Source organism: Gracilinanus agilis, chromosome 6 (assembly GCF_016433145.1).
Source record: "Gracilinanus agilis isolate LMUSP501 chromosome 6, AgileGrace, whole genome shotgun sequence".
In the NCBI taxonomy this organism is placed as follows: Eukaryota; Metazoa; Chordata; class Mammalia; order Didelphimorphia; family Didelphidae; genus Gracilinanus; species Gracilinanus agilis.
Genome location: NC_058135.1, coordinates 126,131,602 through 126,155,546, shown reverse-complemented (window position 1 = coordinate 126,155,546; position 23,945 = coordinate 126,131,602). Strand labels below are relative to the sequence as shown.

General features: G+C 35.4%; 1 protein-coding gene across 1 annotated transcript in view; it reads right to left on the bottom strand.

Annotated features, from left to right (window-relative positions):
- TTC29 (tetratricopeptide repeat domain 29) overlaps positions 1 to 1,231 on the bottom strand; it is a 149,412-nt gene extending 148,181 nt beyond the window's left edge. The window contains exon 1 of the mRNA XM_044681697.1: positions 1,140 to 1,231. Within this exon, the coding sequence (XP_044537632.1) occupies positions 1,140 to 1,231 (92 nt within the window). The remainder of the gene's footprint in view (positions 1 to 1,139) is intronic.
- Positions 1,232 to 23,945: the final 22,714 nt, after the last annotated feature.

Genomic DNA, 23,945 nt, shown 5'->3' with positions numbered 1-23,945 from the left:
GCAGAGCATTGAGCAAACCAAGTTAAATTTTTGGAGTAATAGGTTTATTCAAGTCTTTATTAGGTGGGGGTGGGGCTGAAAAACTTCAAGTTGGGAAAAAATGCTGATCCTGGAGTCTAAACCAATATGGCATTCAAGTATAGGATATACATAAAGTCTTTCATTTTTTCAGTTTTAAACTTTGAAGCTTTAGTAATGTAACCTACAACCAATATATGTGTTGAAGATATATTATTCCATTATATTATATAATTATACCTATTATATACATAATACTTATGACATTATATATAATGCTATGATAAAATAATCACTAAGAGGCCTTGAAATGCTACTTTCTCATCTGTGGGAGTCATCTCACATGTTTATTTTTAGGGTTTTTCTTGTTCGTTTGTTTCAGACCTATGATTTTTAAAAAAATGTAATACTTTCTTAAAAAAAAACCTGGAGCATATTTAAAAGAGGACACCATTTTGTATATGGAAGTATAATACTTCTGTATATATCCAAAGGAGAGAATTTAGAGTGATGGGTAGAAATTACAAGGAGATAACTTTGAAACAATATGAAGAAAACAATTAGAATTATCCAAAAGGGGAACTGGCTCTCTTTGGAAGTAGTGAGTTTTCTGTCACTGAAGGTCTTTGAGCAGAGCCTGGACCACTGCTGGTGAGAGATGCTACAGATGCGATTCAGATTTCAAGCACATGTTGCCCAAGAGACCTCTGAAAAGATCCCTTGGAATTCTAATATTCTCTGAATGTCCTCATGATAGTTTTCCTACTCAGGCAGTCTGTGGCTGGTCATCAGTGTCACCAGAACCATTATTTCTGGTCTTAACTCAGACCCAATCCATTCTGAGTGGCAAATATTGGACCTCTTCCCTACGAGAAAGGGACCAACAAACAGGTTCTACCTTGACTGTGCCCAGGATAGGAATAAATAACATGGATAGATTAAAGGACAGACTAATCAATGGAATTGATGCACAAAGTTGGGATTAACTTCACTCTATGAATTTTCTTCGTAATGCTGACCACCTTTCCTCAATGCCTACTGGAATTGTAGCAAGAGAAAGGATCAGAGAAATTAAAAAGCAAAACAAAACAGTCTTTACCACCAGAACTAGAGACACTTACTTTGTGAGGCCTGCTGGGGAGCATGTTGCCCTCTTTCTTGTTAAGAGGGCAAGCTTGGAGTATTCTAACTGCACAGGTGGCAAAGTCGTCATTGTGAACTAAAAGAAAAGACCAGAAATAGTACTTTTTTAAATGAAGCATTTCAAAGAGTTAAGATATCATTAGAGACCCACATCCCACCACAGAAACTGGTAATGAAAGCATACATATAGCAGACATTCAGGCATTCAATTTAGGGAGCATTTGGGACTGCTTACTCTCCTCATTTCTCCTTTCCATTGCTTGCTCGTGGCCACTGGATGAGTTATTTGCATATGCATAATATGAAGAATAATATATATATATATACATATATATTATGAAGACTAGGGGAAAATAAGCTCATTTGATGTGTTGAGTTTGAGATGGAGGCAATGATATAGAGTAGTGTACTAGACATGGGATCAGAGGACCTGAATACACATGTCTGATTGCCTCAGTTTCTTCATGTGTAAAATGGGGATCATAATCATACCCAAATCCCAGGGTTGCTGTGAGGATCAATTGAGTTGATTATCTGTAAAGCATTTTGCAAACCTTTATAAAACACCATATGCTACATATTCCTAACTATTGTGATGGTAAAGAAACTGAGGCTCCTGAAAATAGGAGGGCAGAAGTGATTTTTGAAGTTGTAAATATGGAGAAAGTTAAAAAATGTGTATAGATTCTACATGGTTATCTTTTGGCTTGGAGATACAGGTATTGGGAGCCATATTTTCAAGATGTGATACTTGTGGAAGTTGTGGAAGTAATGCTGAGAAGATCAAGGACAGAATCTAAGGGGACACCCAACTTGAGATATTTAGAGAAGGAGGAGATAGAAGTCAGATACATAAGGAGAAACCAAAGAAGATGGTGCTTCAGAAACCAAAGATTTAAATATAGACTCTTCAATATGACCTTAGGACAAGTTTCCATTAATTTTTCAAACTTTCTGATCACTATATTTCGATGTAATTAGTTTCCTTTGTAATCCTTTATATTGTATTTTATGGATTTAAAATATCTTTCTGAGATGTGGGTCCCTAAGGCCTGGACTACAAGGACAATTGAGTGAATGAAGGTCATTATGAGAAGGAAGATAGATTCAGAGTGAATAAGGGAATGAGAGAGACTAATGGGGTAGATGACGAGAAGTTGTGGCCAAAGTAGAATTTAGTTATTTGAAGAGTGAGTTTCCTAAAGGCAAAGAGGCAAAAGTAGGGTCAGGAATTTCCCCAAATATTGAAAGGGTCTAATTGGTTTGCACAGTGACTTCATGACATAGTAGTTGGTCTACATATCCTATCCTCACATGACTAGGAAGCACGAACAGTGACACCATAAAATAATGCCTACCTATATGTGGAATATAAAATATATACTTTTTAAAAAATATGGGACCACAAAAATCTACTCCAAAAATTAATTAGCCAACAAAGTCAAGTTTGTCATTTCAAAGTACATAGAGATGAACAAGACTTCTTTGTCATCCAGATCAACTGGAAATTTTTTTTTCAAGTTCTCAGTCAACGTTTCCTACTATTAAAGTTTCAGCTGCCAGTTCCTTCATTTTGCTTTCCTCTGATCTGAGAACATTAGCAGCGGGAGCACCTTTACTCTTAAATTTAGTTTAATGTAAGTATTGTAAGCCCTGCTGGCAAGCCTGAAGGCATAAACTTTGAATGGGGGGTGGTAAAAACTGAATTTTAAAGTGAAAAAAAGTTGGGATATTTTAACTGAGTGCAAAAAAGGAAAAAGATATCGAATCCAGAGGTAAAATCTATGTAGCAAAAATTCAAGCCCAGAAGCTACAGCTACTCTTATGTTATCTCCCCCACCCCTATGGGTTCCTGTTCCCTCCCTGTCCTAAAATTCCACACATGCCTTTTCCATTAAATAAGATCATCATATAGTATATAAATATGTATGGTTCACATTAGACAAAATATGTGTGGGCATAAAGGTTCCAAATTAAGTGTCTATAAATTAAATATATTATTTAAAGAAATCTTGTTGAAATGATTTAAAGTAGTGATGGGCAAACTTTTTAAAGAGGGGGGCCAAAGGAAAGGAAATGCTCATCTGTCAGTCTGCTTCTAAGGCAACTCTTTCCAAGTTCCATTGCATTGTATCCTACTCATTGTATTCGTCAGATTAGGAATAATGTCATGCAGCTGGATAGAACATTTCAGGCCCCCCCTCCCATTTGCTCCCCCACCCCCGTAGTTTGCCCATCACTAATTTAAAGGATTTTAATGATCATTTCATATCTGATGGTCACTTTTCTACTTATGGGTGATACTTTCTGGTAATCATACATATATTTAGGAATCATACTTTCTCAAATCTTCTAAAGATCTATCATGGGATCATAGATTGAGAGCTGGAATGGGTCTTAGACATCATCTAGACTTATCCCTTCATTTTACAGATAAGAAAAGGAAGTCTGAAATCACACAGATAACAAGTAGAAGAGTTTGGGTTTGAAACCCAGGTCTTTTGACTCCAAATTCAATGTTCTTTCTAATTTATGATGCTGCCTGTGATTTTATTTTGGAATGTTGTTACTCTCTTCCCCAGACTCAGATTTTGCAAGTCTTCCCATGCCTTAACCCATATTCACAGGCTGCTGTGGCCAAAACAATTCTCATCTTGGGGTTCAACATTCTTCTGATAACCTCTCTGCATTTAGAATGGTTGGTCCTTAGATGCATCCCAAGTACAATCAATTTTCAGGCCTGTGCTTAATGTTACCACACATTTGCTGGCAGATTCAGTGGTCAAGAAATGAGTCACCTCTGTACCAAGATGAGGAAGCAGAGTAGAATCAATTCAAGTCTATGTTGCATGAGTTAGTATTTTGGGTACTCTATTTTAGAAGGAAATCCATTAGCTGGAAAGCATCCATAGAAAGACAAATTAATGAACAGCTTTGAGATTAGGGAATAAACTAATCCCTCAAAGAAGTGATATTTAGTCTGAGAAAAAAAAAGACAAGAGGTGGTGACTGATAGTTATTTTTAAGAATGTGAAAGACCATCATATAGAAGAGGGAATAGACTTGATCTGCTTGGCAGGAGAGCAAATAAAAGTTGAAAAGAGGCCAGTTTTGGCTTGAGGTAAGGAAAACCTCCCCAACAATTGGAGCTATTCAAAGGTACAAAGAGTTGCCTTAGGAGGTAGTGGGTTTAACCTCACTGGAGGTATTTGAGCAAAGCTTGGTTACCCATTCATTCAGGCATAGGGATAAATCATATAGTGTAGCTGATTTACAGACATTTATGTCAGAGTTGTAGAAGGGATGGCTCCTTTCTTGGGAATTAGTTGAATTGAATTGAACTAGATGACCTCCAAGACCTATTATACATACATACATACATACATACATACACACACACACACACACACACACACAAACACACACACTCGGGAAGAGAAGACCAGAATGAAAGAGAAGCTAACACTCATTCTGAGCATTCTAATGGGAATGACTGCCACTGTAGTCTATCTAGCCCGGAACAAGGTTTTCACCACTATGGCTTGAATTTAGACATCACATTGATGGAGTTTGGAAAGCCTCCTTTTTGCATCAAACTGAGTCACTCTCCCCAGGCTCATTCTTGTCCAGAATGTGCTCCCATGTCCTCCAGATAATTGAGAGGTAAAGGTAATATCCAAGATTGGAGTCCTGTGGGATTCTGTGGATATGACATAGGCTTCTGGCTACCTATCCTGCAGCCATGGATTACTATTGCCACTCCTGAAAAAGAGAAGGGGATTGACTTCTCCTAGAAGACAGAAAGAAAGCATTTGAGGAGGATCCATTCCAGTTGCCAGTTATGCACCGTATCAGAAGAAGTGTTACACCAGAAGTTTAGGCTCTGTGTCTTTGAGAAGTGCCAGGAACTTTCTGAGAAGAAAGCAGAGAGAGGGCAGGGACCCAGGGTGCTAGTTTATAGGAGGTGCCACATATGGCATTAAGGTGGTGGGGGAGAGGGGCTGAATCAAACATCAAAAAGCTTCCTGAAATCTTTCTGCTGTTGGTGGGCCTTTGATCTCCTGGTTGGCTCTTGTATTATTGTCTCTGGTAGTTGACTCTCCCTAGCCCAGACAAATAAGAATGTGAAAGTACAGGATGAAAGGTTCAAGATTGCTGGGTAAGACAGAATGCTTCCTGGGCTGTAAATGTAAAATTTTCCCACCCCCACACCCTCAGAAAATTCTTCAAAGGGGACCCCTTCATTCTACAATCCCCAGGCTCACCCTCATCCTGAGCCATGGATAGACGGATATGACTGGGGTCAAGAGGGAAGGTTCTAGCACTTTAGTGGAAGCTTGAGGAACTATGACTTTCTCTCTTCAGAGACATCAGATGGGAACTATTATTTAACACTAACTCTTTAAAAGCTCTAGGGATGTTATTTTAAGGGGTTAAATATTGCATAGACTCCTTGTATATCTTAGGCATTCAATAAAGGTGAGTTAAATGATAAGTGAATTGTTCAGCTGCTATTGGGTGGCTAGTTAGCACAGTGGACTGAGGGCCAGGCTTGGAGTTACGAAAACATCTTCCTGAGCTCAAATCTGGCCTCAGATACTTACTAGCTGAGGAACCCTAGGAAAGTTATTTGACCCTGTTTGCCATAGTTTCTTCATCTGTAAAATGAGCTGGAGAAGGAAATGCCAATTCACTCCAGTATCTATGCCAAGAAAACTCCAAATGGGAGTTGTGTACAACACAACTGAAAATGACTCAAAAATGATAAAGTGGGATGAAAAGAAATCTAAATGTGTCTGCAACATACAACTTAATTATTCCTCCAATACAAATTCACTTAGAAGAGATGGAAGTTTTCATACTGATATCACAAGTTACCATGAACATCTGAAAAGAAAGATGTAATTGCAATACTACTTTAACTAAGAGTAAATGAAATATATTTAGTGTTTAGCTGTTTGTTCTTTTTTTAATCCTTGCCTTCTGTCTTCAAATCAATTCCATGTATTGGTTTCCAAGACAGAAGATCTGGGCAATAGGGGTTAAGTAACTTGCCCAGGGTCACACACTTAGAAAGTATCTGAGACCAGATTTGAATAAGACCTACCTTCTCTAGGCCTGGCTCTCAATTCATTGGGCCACCTAGCTGCTCTATTTTTGTTTTTAAATTTGTTTTTATTTTTAAAAAGTCAAAAAGTTTCACTGTGTCAGAATTATGGAATATTAAAAAGGCAGCCCCCTGAAAGGGTTATATCCTTTTTAAAAATTTGAATTACTTGAGTGCTTCATGATGAGTATACAAGCCCATCAATAAATATCTATTGATTACATTAAAAACATATATTTTTTTAAAATGAGAATAAATAAAGAGCTTGGAAAGCCCAACTTACATTTTAAGGTTAGGTCAGATGTATATCAGGTCTTGTGGACTTCAACTGGAAAATCAATGACAAACCACAATAATGAAAGAAAGAAGAAAAAGGTGTTTAGCTCAATTTTTAGAACATATGTGTTTTTGTATGTAAAAGACTTAAAATTTCTTACGTATTCTTAAAAGAATGAAAGCTACTATAGGATCATATCCTTAATTCAATGAATTACCTCTCTCTGACCAAAGAAAATAAAACAAAAACTTTCCTCCACATTTTGCACTGTGCCTGTGATTTTTTGTTGATTAAGGCCTACCTGTCATTTGGGGCTCATTATTTAGAAACCCTGACTCTTGAGCCTTTCCAATTTCCTCCAAACTGTGGGTATTTCATATAGGAGTCAACAAGCACAAGCCTGAGCCAGTCCAGTTTTTAACACTAAAGTTTAAATTATCTATCTATCTATCTATCTATCTATCTATCTATCTATCTATCTATCTATCTAATTATCTATCGACCTGTGAATATAACACTATCTACCTTATCTATCCATTTCTTTCTCTCTGTCTCTCTCTCTCTCTCTCTTTTTCTCTCTTTACATATTCCTCTATCTATGTTATATTTGGCACAGAGAGAATGAAAGCAAGTTGGAAAGAGGGCATTTTGGCTTGAGGTAAAGAAAACCTCCCTAACACCTGGAGCTATTAAAAATGGAATGTTTTATATCTATGTGTTGAATGTGTGTGTATAAGATATCCAATAGAATACATGTGTCTATTTGTACCTACATATAATATATCTGAATATATGTCTTCATATCTATATCTGCATGTGGAATAGAAATAGATATATGTATGGAAGATATTATATATACATTATATATACGTGTATGTGACTANCATACTCCTCTTATCCCCTTCACCCCCCCCCCCGCACTCCCCCCACCTATGGCCGATGCGCATTTCCATGAGCCCCTTGATTCTAAATCCTCTGTACCCCTGTACTCCTTGATCTTCAGTTTGATTCTTGTCTCTTTTTTCATCACCTTCATTTGACAAGCATTATTAGGAGCTTACCACATGCCAGTATCTGGCCTGGGTGATAGTGAAACAAAGACTGTCATCAAGAAACTCATATTCTATTGTGTCTACTAAATATCTAGGTATTTTTATTTTACAGAAAGGAAAATCAAGGTCTGAAGAATTTAAGTGACTTGTCCACGGCCACAGATATAGTCGGGAAGAGAACTAGGTTTCTTTGAGAACAGAGAACCTTGTTTCACCAATCAACAGGTGACTTCCTTATAGATAAAATGACATGCTGACAATCACCTGTGCTACTTTCTTCCTTCTCTTCAGGTTTCCAACATGTGCCCATTTATCATTCAAAACCAAGCTCTTTTTCACCTTCTCTACGAAATTTTCTGAGATTGTTATGTAGTCTTTTGCTTCTCTGAAATCTGGTAGTGCTCATTTTTGGTACCACACAAACCAAGACAGGGATTTTTGTTTTTTCTTTTTTTTCCCTCTTGCATCATTCTCCCATTGTTTCACAAATGCAACCTTGTCTTCCCCAAATAAATAGAAAATTTCTTGAGGGCAGAAACCATGTTTCAGGTTTTATTAGTAGGTCCTATTGGACCTAGGCACATAAGCCAGAAGCATTAGAGGTAAAAGTACTGTATTTGAAGTTAAGAGGATGTGAGATAGAATTGCAAATCTATTCCCTGGATATCACTTGATCTCTCTGGTCCTTAGTTTCTTCATCTGCAAAATGAGACAATGGGAGTACAACCAAACCAGATTAAACTGTAAATGGGAAATACTTTAAAAAATAAATAAAAATACAATAAAACAGATAAAATTACACTTTTAAATTGTTAATGTAACCTGCAAGTATATGTATGGGTTAGTGGCTCTCATTTCCATTTGAGTTTGTCATCACTGGACTAGATGATCTCAAGAGTTCCTTCTAACTCTGATCCTTCAGTTCCTATCTATTTCTTGTGACACTAAATCTGAAATAAATGATGCTAAGAGCTCAATAAATCTTTTCTGAATTTCCCTTATCTACTTTGTAATGCAGGTTCAAAGTTCTCCCCAGTCAAAAAATTTTTCCCCCTGAATTATCATCTATATAAATCTTCCCTCCACTTGGGTAGATCACTGCTTCTTCTGTGCCTTAATGAATATAGGTGCTTCTATCAACCTCGTTTTATAGTTGAAGAAACTGAGGTTGACAGAGGTTAAATGGCTTGCCCAAGGTCACATGGTTAGTCAATGATTTAGCTCTCTATCTACTGATCCACATATTGTGCCTCTAGATATTAGGTGTACAAGATCTGTTGCCAAACCTTGATTTGGTCTGTCTTGAACTAGATAATAGTAACTGACATATAGGATTTCAAAGTTTGTAAAATTTGGAATTACGCCCAAAGGGCTTTAAAAGAATGCATACCTTTTGAACTAGCAATACCACTACTAGATTTGTACCCCAAAGAGATAATAATGAAAAATGTTTGTACAAAAATATTCATAGCTGTGCTTTTTGTGGTGGCAAAAAATTGGAAAATGAGGAGGTGTCCCTCAATTGAGGAATGACTGAACAAATTGTGGTATATGATGGTGATGGAATACTACTGTGCTATAAGGAATGATGAACTGTTTGATTTCCATATGAGCTGGAAGAGTCTCCATGAACTAATGTGGAGTGAAATGAGCAGAACCAGGAGAACATTATACAGAGACTGAAACATTGTGGGACAATCATATGTAATTGACTTTGCTACTGATAATAATACAATGATCCAGGACAATCCCAAGGGACTGCTGAGAAAGAATGCCATCCACATCAAGAGAAAGAACTGTGGGAGTAGAAACACAGGAGAACATTTGATTTTTTCACTTGTTTATATAAGTATTGGATGTGAGGTTTTGGTTTTTAAAAGATGACTACAAAAATGAATAATATGGAAATAGATATTGAGTGATAATACAAGTATAACCTAGTAGAATTGCAAGTCAGCTTTGGGAGGGGCAGGAAAAAAAGGGGAGGGAAAGAACATGAATTATGTAACCATGGAAAAATACTTAAGTAAAAAAATAAAAATAAAATATCCTTAAAGTTTACAAAGACCTTTATTTGTTGTTGTCCAGTGATTTCAGTGGTGTCTGACTCTTTGTGATTCCTTTTGGAGTTTTCTTGACAAAAACACTGGAGTGGTTTGCCATTTCCCTCTCCAGCTCATTTTATAAATGAAGGAAATGAGGCAAACAGGGTTAAGTGACTTGCCAAGGTCACCCCGCTAGACACCCACATGTCTGAGGCCAGATTTGAACTCATGAAGATAATTCTTTCTGATTCCAAGCCCAGTGCTCTATCTGCTGTACCACCAAGCTGCCTTTCATAAAATTGTCTAATACAATGATGAAGAAATTGATAGGAGTTGTCAGCACTTTTAGTCTTCAAGAACCCAGAATCACATTGATAAGGACAATGAGTCATCAGAAGAGGACTCTATTGGAAAGGCCACATAGTACTTAAAATAATTCTGGAGGAGATGTTAAATTGCTTATAATGATGATGGCACACTAATGTGGTGCTGAAGACAAAATATAACTAAAACGGTACTCGGTGGTTTAAACTCAAGTCTGCTAGAAATAATTTTATTTAATATAACATAACGTCTCCTATGACCTCCGATATAACTCTGTATCCCAAGATGATTTGAGGGAACATTTATAGGAATCTCAAACAAAGAAAAGATAATACTTTAATATAATGTTTTGGGTTAATATTTCAGAGGAGTAACTCATTCCCCCTTAAGGACTGAAGAGTTCCTTCTTCTAATTAATGTCATAACCTTGAATATAAAAGAGGACACTACATTTTGGAGGGTTAAAACCAAATCACTTCATGTAGGTGGAAAGACAATAATCTTATCCAGAAAAAAGGTGGCTCAGTGATACATTGGTTAGATAGAGTGCTGGGCCTATAGTCAGGAAGATTCATTTCCATGAGTTCAAATCTAGCCTCAGACACTTCCTAGTTGTATGGTAAGTCACTTAACCCTGTTTGCCTCAATTTCCTCATCCATAAAATGAGCTGGAGAAGGAAATGGAAACCACTTTAGAATCTTAACTGTGTGACTCTAAGCAAGTCATTTGACCCTGTTTTCCTAAGTTTTCTCATCTGTAAAATGAACTAGAGAAGGAAATGGCAAACTATTCCAATACTCCTAAATGGAGTCAGAAAGAATCTGTCATGATTGAACAACAAAAAGAAGAGTTAAATTTGGCAATCACTTTCTTATCCATTTCGAAGGAAAGCACTAGCTTTGAAATTTTTTCTGCTTTCCTAAAGGGAAAGGTCTGAAAGGTCTGGCAAAGGGTGTTAGGCTGGAGATATTCATACTATTTTTCAATATTTCTAGAGAAACTAAAAATATTTTTATGTTTCCATAGGGGAATGCTTTCAGGGAAAGACACTATGGTGTAGTGGATTGAGACTTGTCACTTGATAAGTATTTATTAAACATTATATTTTCCAGGTACCATTCTAACAGGATACAAAAAAAAGGTAGAAGACAGTTTTTGCCTTCAAGAAGCCCATACTCTAATGGGCAAGACAATAGACAAACAATTAGGCATATATTAAAATATATAGACTATATGCAGGAAAAAAATAAAAGGCAACATGAGAATAAGAAGAGTCGAAAAAGACTTCTCATAGAAGATGAGGTTTTAGTTGGGATTTGAAGGAAGCTAGGAAATGGAGATGAGAAGAAAAAAGGAGACCATTCAAGGCATGAGGATCAACCAAAAAATATGCCCAGAGTTGAGAGGAAAAAGATCTTCTTTATGTTACAGCCAGGAGGCCATTGTGACTAGATTGAAGAATACATGTTAGGGAGTACGATAGAGAGAACAAAAAAGGTAGGAGGGTGCTAAGTTATGAAAGGCTTTGAATGACAGAGGATTTTGTATTTGATATTACAGGTAAAAGAGAACAACTACTGTTTATTTAGTAGGTGGGAACCTACATGGTCAAACCTACACTTTTGGCAGCTGAATGGAAGATGGATTAAAGTGGGAAGAGATTTGAAGCAAGCAGACCCACAAGCAGGCTATTGCAACAGTCCAAGCAGTAGTGGAAGTTGCTTAAATAATATGAGATGAGAAAAAGGGGAGAAGAGGGAGTTCATGGTAAATGGCCTCATTTTTTCTATAAAATATGTCATTTTTCTTGACTGAGATGGTGGGGAAGTGGGGAATCACAGGAGACTGGAGGAGAAGGGATAAGATGGTTTGGAAGAGCTGATATGGAAAGGAGGCTAAGAGGGAAAAGAGAATTGCCTAGTAGCAATGAGGGTCTAGTTGAGCTTGTGTAACATAAATTTGTAGTGGACTTAGTCAGAATGATTGCATGATTTTCTCTACTTTCTTCAAAAGCTTATATGTAGAAAAGTAGAAGTCAAGTAGACCTAGATTTAAATCAATCATCAAACACTTATTAACATTATGACCCTTGAGCCCATATGTAAGGTAGTAATAGCACTGATCTTTCATGGTTCTTGTAAGGATAAAATGAGATAATGTATGTAAGGTACTTTCTAAATATTAAATTCTCTGAATGTGAGCTATTATAATTTTCACAAAGGACCTGAACTGATACAAAATACTAAAAATCTTTCTTTAGCATCTTGTTATAGTCTGGAAAGATGCAGCAGTGTATTAGATAAAGAGGTAGCTTGGTGGCAAACAGGACCTGAAGTCAGGAGGATTCATCTTCCTGAATTCAAATCTGGCCTCAGACACTTAACTGTGTGACCCTGAGCAAGTCACCTAATCCTGCTTGTCTCATCTGTAAAATGAGCTGAAGAAAGAAATGACAAACCACTCCAGTATCTTTTCCAAGAAAACCCCAAATGGAGTCACAAAGAGTTGGATAAAACTGAAATTACTGAAACACATGTTAGAGAGGAAACCAACTCAGAGTCAATGATAAACTACCTCTGACACATATTGGCTATGTCACTCTGAGCAAGTTTCTTATCTTCATAGTGCCCTAGGGAACTTTTTGTGACTAAGAATTGGAATTAGGTTGCCAGGTGGCACTACTGAATCTCAGAACAGTGACACGATCACCAACACCCTCTCCAGAGGTAAACAGAGCCCAAATATAACATTAATTCCAATTTCAATAAATATCCTTGAAAAATGAACAAACTGTAAGAACCTGATCATAAAAATCTACTATGGTTACAGAGAAGCTCAAGATACAAACTCAGAAGAAGACAATGACAAAAATGTCAACAAAGTCTCAACGAAAAATATAGATTGGACACAAGCTCAGTAAGATTTCTGAGAGGAGCTCAAGAAAGAGAAAAAGGAGCAATGTAAAAATTTTAAAAATCAAATAAGGCTTGTAGAGTAAAACTTAGTAAAAGAAATGAGAGCAATGCAAGAAAATTATGTAAAGAGAATTATGGCTTGGTAAAATAGGCACAAAAATACTGAAGAAAATAATTATTTAAAAATAGTGTTGTCTAAATGGAAAAGGAGGTATAAAATCTCACTGAAAAAATAATTCTTTAAAAATTAGAATTAATTGATCAAGTAGAAGCTAATGACTCCATAAGACATTAAGAAACAATAAATACAAAGTCAAAGGAAGGAAAAAATTGAAGAAAAGTTGAAATATCTCATTTGAAAATTAACTGATCAGGAAAATAGGTCAAGGAGGAGTTATTTTAACAATTATTAGGCTTTCTGAAAGTTATGATAAAATAAAAAACTAGACATAATATCTCAACAAATTATAAAGTAAAACCACCCACAAATGCAAGTATCAGAAGATAAAACAAAAATTGAATTAAGACCATTGATGAGTTCCAGAAAGAGATTTCAAAATGAAAACTCATAGGAATATTATAGAACTTACAGGTCCAGGAGAAAATGCTAAAAATTACCAGAAAGAAATAATTCAAATACTATGAAGTTGTGATAAAGGTCACACAGGAATTAGCAGGTACCACTGTAAAGGAGTGGAGGACTTAGAATATGGTATTCCAGGAACAAAAAGGAGCTAAGATTACAACAAAGAATAAATTACTTAGAAAAACTGAGTATAATCTCTACAGGGGGAAAACACCGGAGTTTAATTAAATATAGGGCTTTCAAGCATTTCTGATGAAAAGACCAGAGCTGAACAGAAAATGGGACACTCACATACAAGTCTTGAAAGTGGCATTAAAGGTAAATATGGATAAGAAATGATGAGGAATTTAAGATCAAGCTAAATTCCTGATTGGAAAGATGATACATGTAACTCCCAAGAATTTTATCATCATTATGGTAGTTAGATGTTGTCTACTTAGAGAGCATGTGTATGAATTTAATATGTTGGAATGATCTTCAAAGAAAAATTGAAGATTGAGAAAGAGTGATGTATTAGGAGGAGGAAGAGAGAGGATGAAAGTGAAAAATTATCTCAAAAGAGGCACGCAAGGAAGAGTTTTTAAAATGGAGGAGAAAGTGAGAGGGAGAGAGAAAAGACAATATTTGAACATAACTCTCATTTAAACTAGTTATAAATATTATATAAACATACATTTTCTTAATCTAACTTAATATGCCCTCTTCCTTTACTATACTCTTCTTTTCTCCTAACCCCCCTCCTTCCCCTCCTACTTCCCTGTTGGGTAAGATGAATTCTATTACCCAACTGGATAGATAGATAGATAGACAGACAGACAGATAGATAGATAGATAGATATAGATAGGTAGCTTGGTAGGTAGGGTAGATAGGTAGATAAGTACATAGAGATAGAGATATATAGGTATACAATCTATATATCTGTATCTATAATTCATATATCTCTATATCCAATAGGGAACTAGAAGGGTGAAGGGACTAAGTGAAAATAAGAGGATGCATGGTAAAGTGAGGAAAGTAGATTAAGTCAGATTAAGATTAATATTAAGGCAGATTAATAGTGGTCAGAAGAAATATTGTAGACATTATGCATATTTTTCCTAGTTCCACTTATTTCATTCAGATCATATAAATCTCTCTGCCTCTCTGAATTCTTCTGATTTCTTATAGGACAATAATATTCAATTGCTTATTCCTAGTACAATTTATTTAGTTATTTGCTAAGTAAGGGGCATCCGGTTGCTTCCAGTCCTTTGCTATTACCAAAAAAAAAGTGTCCTTAAGAATATTTTAGGACCTTGTTTTCTGGCTTTGGTTTTCAGATTTATTCTTAGCAGTCAGATTTCAGGGTTGAAATATGGCCATATTATTAACATTTTAGTGTAATTCCACATGGCTATCTGGAATGATTTTAACAATTATAGTTCCACCAATCAAGTATTAGTGTTATTTCTTTCTATTGTCCCTCCAATATAATTTTCATCTTTTTTCATTTTTTTCTAATTTGATGGGCATAAGGAGAAGCCTCAGAATTATACTGATTTGAATTTGAAAAATGACTAGGGAATTAGACAGTTATGTAGCCAAATACATAGAGTGCTAGATTTGGGATCAGGAAGACGAGATCAAATCTTGCCTCAGTGTTTACATCTATGTAATCATGGGCAAGTCACTTATTCTCATCTAGTCTCAGTTTCCTCACCTGTAAAATGGGTATAATAATAGAAACTACCTCACAAAGTTGTTTTGAAGATGAAATGAGAAAACTCAAGTAAATGATTTTGCAAAATGTTCTACATAAATACTAGTTGTTTTTGTTACTACTGATGCTACTATGGTAGTAGTACTTGTTTGCAATTATTCTAAAACTATTTGTTCACATTCTTTGCCTAATCACTGGTAAATGATTCTAGGTCTCATATAAATTCCCTGTATATCTTGGAAATCAGATCATTATTAGAGATGTCTTTTGTAGAGTCCCAATTTAAAATTTCTTTGCATTGATAACTGCATTGATTTTGTTTAGGTAAAGATTTTAAAATTTCTTGTAATTGAAATTATTTAATCTTTTTTATCAGCCTTTATACTTTATTTAGTTATGAACTCTCCTATCCCCCTATATATAGCTATGAAAAGTTCCTGATATATTTCTCTAATTTTGAAAATGTAATGACTTTTAATATTTGGGTCATGTATTATTTTTGAGGTTATAATGCATACAGTGTAATATGTTGGTCTAAACCTAATTTCTGCCAAACTGCTAGAAACTGTTCTTTGAAACAAACATTTTCAAAGACCAAATACAACCCTGTCAGTAATAGCAATAATTTGTAGATATTACAGATTGCATAGACATTACTAAGCATGAATTGTACGGGTTACAAACCTGTCAAAGAGATAACTCTGGAAGCCTGAAAGAGACACTTAGCACTTTTGCTAAAGTGAAGACTTGATCAATATCCCAGGTCAACCTGCTAGCAGCAAAGAGTAGATCAATAGCCATTTGACTTTGCTACATGTTTGAAGGTGGTCTTGTTTAGGCTGAATACTAAACATTTAGCTCTACTCTACAACTTACATTCAATTCCAGTGGCAGAAGGTCTCAAGGGTCTGGCTTGATTTCTGCTCGGAAGCACCCTTGGAAGGTCAGATCCTTTCCTAAGACTTCTGAGGGTTAAAGTCACAAGAGTTTAGAGATGAGATTACTCTCTTGCTCAGCACTGAGGCACCAACAGGGTATATACTGTGATCTAATGGCTGGAGCCACAGTCCAAATGAGAGAATTGATATGGTTCTATTGGGTCCAGTTGGAATTAAATTTTCCTTTGTTGCACACATATGTAAAAGGTTGAATCTAAGGAGGCTCTGATTAATTTGAGGAGCTCCCCAATCAACCTGATAAGATTATAGGGCATGGGTCATTGTTTGGTAACAATGATAGTCTGTGGAGATTACATAATAATTGGCTACTTGACTACTCTTTCTCTTCATGATCCCTTCCTGTCTTGCTCCCTCCCCCCTCCTCTCTTCAACCCTCTTATTTTAGTCAACCTACAAGAATCCTTCCTTCTTTTCCCCCCTTTAGTCTTCTTGCCTTCCAGGATATGGCAAGGAATTTATGTCCATATTTATTCCCACTTCCCCATCAGGAAGAGAAATAATGCTTTATATGAGAAGCACATGTTAGGGATAGACAGCCTTGAAAATAGCCTGAGATAGTTCAAAAACACTATTCCTGCACTCTTAATTTTCTGTATAGAGTGAGAAGTAGTTTGCATTTTTCTGGCATCACAATTCCAGCAGCTAGCCTTAGTTAGGTAGAGGAGAAAGAAGTATCCCTTGGAAGCCCTAGAATGGAAACTACCTTTTGGGTAGTCCTAAATTCTAGAATTCCAGAGTTCAGGCATTTGAACATCAACTTTCATATGGAGAAGATTCCCTCAAAAATATGCTTGTTGGAGAAGAAACAGGATCTTCAGTGGATTACTACCAATGGTTTAATGTGTGATAGGTAGAAACAAGAGATCTGGATGGTGCTAGCTCTCCTATTGCTGAGAATTATACATTTATACATACAACCAGAGGTGCATTTTTTAAAGCAGTCTCCCCAAGGGTCTTTAATTTCCTAAGAATATACCCAGGTATTTGAGCGTTTTATGTCAATATGTATTCATTGGTTCCTATGAATCCTTTGCATATTTTACAAAAAAAAGCTGTTTCACACCTGAAATCTATATTGCATATTTCCATGGGCATTGGAAACATAGTCACCTACATGTGGGGAAGTCTAGATATGAGCAATTCCTCAATTTTATTGGAAGACTTCACTAGGGTTTCTGGGGTGGGGACAGAAGCCAAAGATATAAACCAATTCTTTAGGGATTAGCCCTCGGGATTGGATCTAAGGCTTCATGTGAATGTGACCCCAGAGTCATTGTCTCATACAAATATACATTTCATATATATGAATAAAAACTAACATTTTTCACTTGGTCTTATTTATTATTATGTCATCTAATATATTAGAATATAAGACTCTTGAGGTCAGGAATTGCTTTCACTTTGACCTTTGTATCTCCAAGATTTAGTGCTCAACATGCAATTAATAAATACTTATTGAATATGATTCAATATGTCATTCTACTTAATAATAGCAATAACAAAAATAATGGCTAGCATTTTATAGTACTTTAAAGTTTTTTTTTAATGTTTTTGAGGCTCATTTATTCACCTGCAATATTAGTGGGTAAAAACAAATGATCTCTAAGGGAATTTCCACCTATTATCACCATCGATCTCCTACATCACTTTAAGTTGTTGTTTTAAATTTTTTTAAATTTTAAAATATATTTCCATGTTTACATGATTCATTTTCTTTCCCTCCTCTCTTCCCTCCTCACTCCCAGAGCTGACAAGCAATTCCACTGGTTTGTACAAATATATTATCACTTGATAACTATTTCCATATTATTCATTTTGGCTCTAGAATGATTTTTTAAAGCCTAAACTCCAAATCATATAACCATATATACATGTGATAAGTGATGTCATATGTTTTGCTTTTGCATTTCATTTCTACTTTCATAGTTCTTTCTCTCAATGTGGATAGCATTCTTTCATAATAAGTCCTTCAGGAGTGTCCTGGATTGTTGCATTGCTACTAGTAGCAAAATCTATTACATTGTATGTTCCACAATGTTTTACTTTCTGTGCACAATGTTGTCCCAGTTCTGCTCATTTCACTTTGCATCAGTTCATTGAGGTTCTCCTAGTTCATATAGAAATCCTCCAGATCATCATCCTTATAGCACAATAGCTCCATCACCATCACATACCACAATTTGTTCAGTCATTCCCCAATCAAGGGGCAATCCTTTGTTTTCCAGGGTTTTTTTTGCCACCACAAAGAGTGTGACTATGAATATTTTTGTACAAGTATTTTTTCTTATTATCTCTTTGGGAAACAAACCTTGTAGTGGTATTACTGGACGAAAGGGTACGCATTCTTTTGAAGCCATTTACACATAATTCCTATTGCCTTCCAGAATGGCTGGGTTAATTCACAACTCCACCAGCAATGCATTAGTGTCCCAATTTTGCCAACACCCCTCCAACATCTATTATTTTCCTTTACTGTCATATTGGTCAATCTGCTAGATGTGAGGTAGTACCTCAGCATTGCTTTGATTTACATTTCTCAAATTATGAGAGATTTGGAACACTTGTTTATGTGCTTATTGATAGTTTTGATTTCTTTATTTGAAAACTGCCTATTCATGCCCCTTGACAATTTGTCAACTGGGGAAAGGCTTGTTTTTGTTTTTTTTTTGTACAATTGACTTAGCTCCTTATAAATTTGAGAAACGAGACCTTTGTCAGAGGTTTTTAATTTTTTTTTCCAATTTGTTCCTTCCCTTCTAATTTTGGTTGCATTGGTTTTGTTTAGACAGAAACTTTTTAATTTAATATAATCAAAATTATTCATTTTATATTTTGTAGTTCACTCTATCTCCTACTTGGTCTTAAATTATTTCCTTTCCCATAGATCTGACAGGTATACATACTATTCTGTGTTCACCTAATTTGTTTATGATTTCCCATTTTATATCTAAGTCATTTACCTACTCTGAGTTAATCTTGTTTTAAGGTGTAAGATGTTCATCTAAACCTAATTTCTTCCATACTGTTTTCCAATTATCTCAGCAGTTTTTTTCAAATAGTGGGTTCTTTCCCCAAAAGCTGAGATCTTTGAGTTTATTGAACACTATCTTGCTACTGTCTTTTACCTCAAGTCTATTCCACTGATCCACACTTCTATCTCTATATATCCATATAGTTTTTTTAAACCCTTAACTTCTGTGTATTGGCTCCTTGGTGGAAGAGTGGTAAGGGTGGGCAATGGGGGTCAAGTGACTTGCCCAGGGTCACACAGCTGGGAAGTCTCTGAGGCCAGATTTGAACCTAGGACCTCCCATCTCTAGGCCTGACTCTCAATCCACTGAGCTACCCAGCTGCCCCCTATCCATATAGTTTTGATGATCACTGTTTTAGAGTATAGTTTGAGATCCAGTATTTCTTAGCCTCCATCCTTCACATTTTTATTAGTTCCTTTGATAGCCTTGATCTTTTGTTCTTCCAGAAGAATTTTCTAATAATTTTTTTCTAATTCTATAAAAAAGTATGTTGGTGGTTTGATAGGTATAGCACTGAATAAGTAAATTAATTTAGGTAGGATCGTCATTTTTATTATATTAGCTCATCCTACCCATGAGCAATTGATATTTTTCCAATTGTTTAGATCTAGTTTTATTTGTGTGAAGAGTGTTTTGTAGTCAAGTTCATATAATTCCTGAATTTGTCATGGCAAATAGATCCCCAGGTATGTTATATTGTCTAGAGTGATTTTAAATGGAATTTCTCTTTCTAACTCTTGCTGCTGGGTTTTGTTGGAAACATATAGGAATGTTGATGATTTATGTGGGTTTATTTTGTACTCTGTAACTTTACTAACATTATTGATTATTTCTATTAGTTTTTTAATTGATTTTCTTGGATTCTCTTGGCATACCATCATGTTATCTGCAAAGAGTGATAGTTTAGTTTCCTCATTGCCTATTTTAATCCCTTCAATTTCTTTTTCTTCTCTAATTGCTACTGCTACCATTTCTGGTACAATATTAAATAGTGGTGATAATGGGCATCCCTGCTTCACTCCCAATCTTATTGGGAAGACATCTAAATTATTCCCATTACGGATGATACTTGTTGATGGTTTTAAATAAATACTGTTTATTATTTTGATTAATGGCCTTCTATTTCTATACTTTCTAGTGTTTTCAGTAGGAATAGATGTATTCTGTCAAAGGCTTTTTCTGCATCTATTGAGATAATCATATGATTTCTATTAGTTTAGTTGTTGATATAGTACTTTAAAGTTTGTAAAGTGCTTTTCAAATATTTTCTCATTTGATCCTCACAACTACTTTGGGGCTGGATGCTATTATTATCCCCAGTTTATAGATTAGAATGCAGGTAGGAAAAAGTCCAATGACTTGGCTACTTTTGAACTTGGACTGGCCCATCACTTTATCCACAGTACCACCTACAAAAAAAAAAAACAAACAACTTTCTATCCACCTGTAAACTCAGAATCTATCTTCTAGCTTATTCTTTTTGCACTCTCCCACTCTCCATTTTTTTTATCCTCTCTCCCCCACCCCATATTAGCTAAAATAACACACTAAATACTTATCTTCTCTAGATAACAGAGGCAATTGAATTAGGAATCAGAGAACTTTGCAATGGACTAGTTAACTTTCTAAGACTTATATTTTGTGGCCAAGAAAGATGAGGAATGTTAGAATAAATTTACAAAAATTGTTGCTTAGTATATTCTGAAAAAATAATGGATTGGATAGAGTGCTGGACCTAGAGCTAGGAAGTGTCTGAGGTCATATTTGAACCCAGGAGTCTCTGGGCCTGACTCTAAATCCACTGAGCTACCCAGCTGCCCCTTCCAACCCAATTTTTTAAAAAAGAAAGAAAAAGAAAATCTTTGTAAGAAATATACAAACAAAACAAACTACTGCATTGACCATGTCCCCCCCAAAAGATAATATCTCATCCTGTGCCCTGAATTTATTACCTCTTTGACACAAGGTGGTAGCATGTTTTATCAAGGGGCCTCTGGAATTCTAGTTCATCATTTTGTTGATTAAAGTATTTAAGCCTTTCAACATTGTTTGGACAAAAGTTTGCATGGTACTTAAAAAATCCTTGAATATTCTTAATGCATGTCAGAAAACATTCAGCTATCTTCTTAAATATTTTATAAAAAATCACAAATCATTATGGCAGTAATTCCCTTTTTGTCCATCTTTTCCCCCTCAATACATCTCATACATTCTTACAAGATGTGTATATATATATATATATAATATATATATACATATATATGTGTGTGTTTATATGTGTGTACAGATACACATATGTACACAAATCTATATCTATAGATATAGATATGTATGAACTACTGTAATAATTTTCAATATGTACCTATAAGACCAGAAAAAATTCAGTCAAGTAAGCCAGACAATTATAATTGAAGGAACTGTCATTGAAGGAAAGAGTTTACGGAATGTAAGCACAAAAATGGATGGGAGAAAAGAGCTATTGATGATTACCCATACTCTGCTTTAATTACATTTCACCATACTACTTTCATAACCTGGTTGTCACCAGGATCAATGAATGGGGAGTGGAGGGTGGAAGGCTGTAGGGAAGGGAATTGTTCTCCTATTAAGCAATGTTGATAGCAGCCATTGAATGAATTAGACTTTCTATCCTATCCTGAAGCGAATAGATATTTTGAGATTTCTGTGAGTGTCAATATCTATTCTTCTTTAGGCAAATCCATATATGGTTTTCATTACCCAGTATTTAATATATACTGTAATTCTAATTTAATATATACTGTAATTCTAATTTGATATCTATTAATAATTATAGAAACTCAAACTTCACAATTGAATTAAAGATAGGTACAATGTATGAATAATAATTAGATAACTTTAATCAATTGATTAATCAATCTTGGGTATTAAATTGGATGTAGATGTCCTTGATCACTTTGGAAAAAAAATGAAAGCCTCTAGATTAAATAGAATGCTGTTTTATAGGAGGAATTGAAGAATTGCTTGAGGAGACTCAGTTATGTCCTGTGCACCTTGAATAAAAATGGCAAGCTAGTTTGGAACCTAGGTTTAAATGTATATACATAGACAAATATACATATATTTATACATGTATATAAATATGTATATATCTGTATATGTATGTATGCATTATATATATTTAGGTTTCAAGCTAGCTTGCCATTTCTCTCTCTCTCTCTCTCTCTCCTTCTGCCTTCTGCTCCCCACCCCCAAGGAGAATTTATTTATTTATTTTCAGCCAAACCCAAACTCTTAGCAGAAAAAGCTTAATAGGTGGTGAGAGGGGCAATAAGAAGAGGAGGAGAGAAGAGGTTGACCAGATAAAGACCTTGTGAATTTCATAAATTCATCTTATTTAAATTTCTCATAGGCATCTTGGTATCACAGAAACAGATGAAGACAGTGATTTCATGGAATTCTGAGGGCAAATTAGAACTCTGAGGAAAGACTTCTTGAGTGCCTAATGAAGTAGCCCCCACCAAAAGGTTATATACAGCAAAAAATTCATGGCGGGGGCAAACTATGTTGAGGGGGAAGAATTTCTAGGAGCCATTCAAGTATCCCTTTTGCTACACTGTATACTCTCAGCTTGCGTACATGTTTCTCTGGACTCTGTATACACTTGAGAATCTGTCCCCTTATTTTGGGAGGCATTTGGGGCCAATTTTTCTTTCTATAGAACTTTAATAAATTTCATTTCTATGAAAGAATAAAGCCTAGCTAACTGATATCAACTGATAGTTCATAAGAGAAGCAAACTGGTGGGACTTCCTGAGCCACATTATTTTCAATACACCCCCTAATCCTTCATGTTCTACAACCCCAAGGAAAACATTAGTAGCCAGCCAACCTCTGAATGCCCTATCCGCCATTGTTATTTGGGTTTGGGATACTAGTAACAGAGCTTGCACCAAAATGTATTTGTTACAACTCCCTGAAATACATCTATAGAGTTTCTTTCCCAAAACACGAACCTCTAATGAGTTTTAGATCATCCTTCCAACTTAAAGATTTTTTAACTTCTACACTTGTGACTGTTAAAACCTTTTAACTCACATATAACCTTCATCCTGCTGTTACCTAGCAACATTGAGTATCCCAGAGCTGCTTTTATTAACTGTATAATAGCAGTGAAATTAGAAGAATGGGTAGAGTATCCATAGACCTATATGGTATTGGCAAAATGGTCCTAGGAGAAATATAAAATAATAAGCTAATGTACCGATTTAGGGTGGATGGGAAAATAATCTCTAGGGGTAAAGTTCTAATGGCAGCATTCTCTACAGGTAAAGACAAATCATCACATGGTACAATGATACAGTTAGATGTTAAAGTCTCCTTTGACCCACACAGGCATATAGGCACAATGTGACTTGGTATGCAATAGCACTGTTTGCCGATGCTTTTAAGACATGACTATGTGCATGCATGGAGAATTCAGAAACCAGTAAATATAATACATAATGATATTCTCAAAGAATGTTATAAGCAAGATGACAAATACCACACTTAGTAATACTCCACTTTTTACTACCAGTAGTCTACCAGGGAAACAACTCACTAAATAAAAATGGAAACAAAAACCAAATTAGAATCAATGCAAAAAAATAGGAAGTGGTCACACTAAGTAATAGTTCAAAAACCTACAATGTATCAAAATTAAAATGAGTCTCACTCTAAAAAAACCAAACAAAAATTTTTTTAAAAGAACAAGAGAAGAGTTTTTGTTTATTTGGAATTAGGAGAGAGAAACTGATTTTATGAT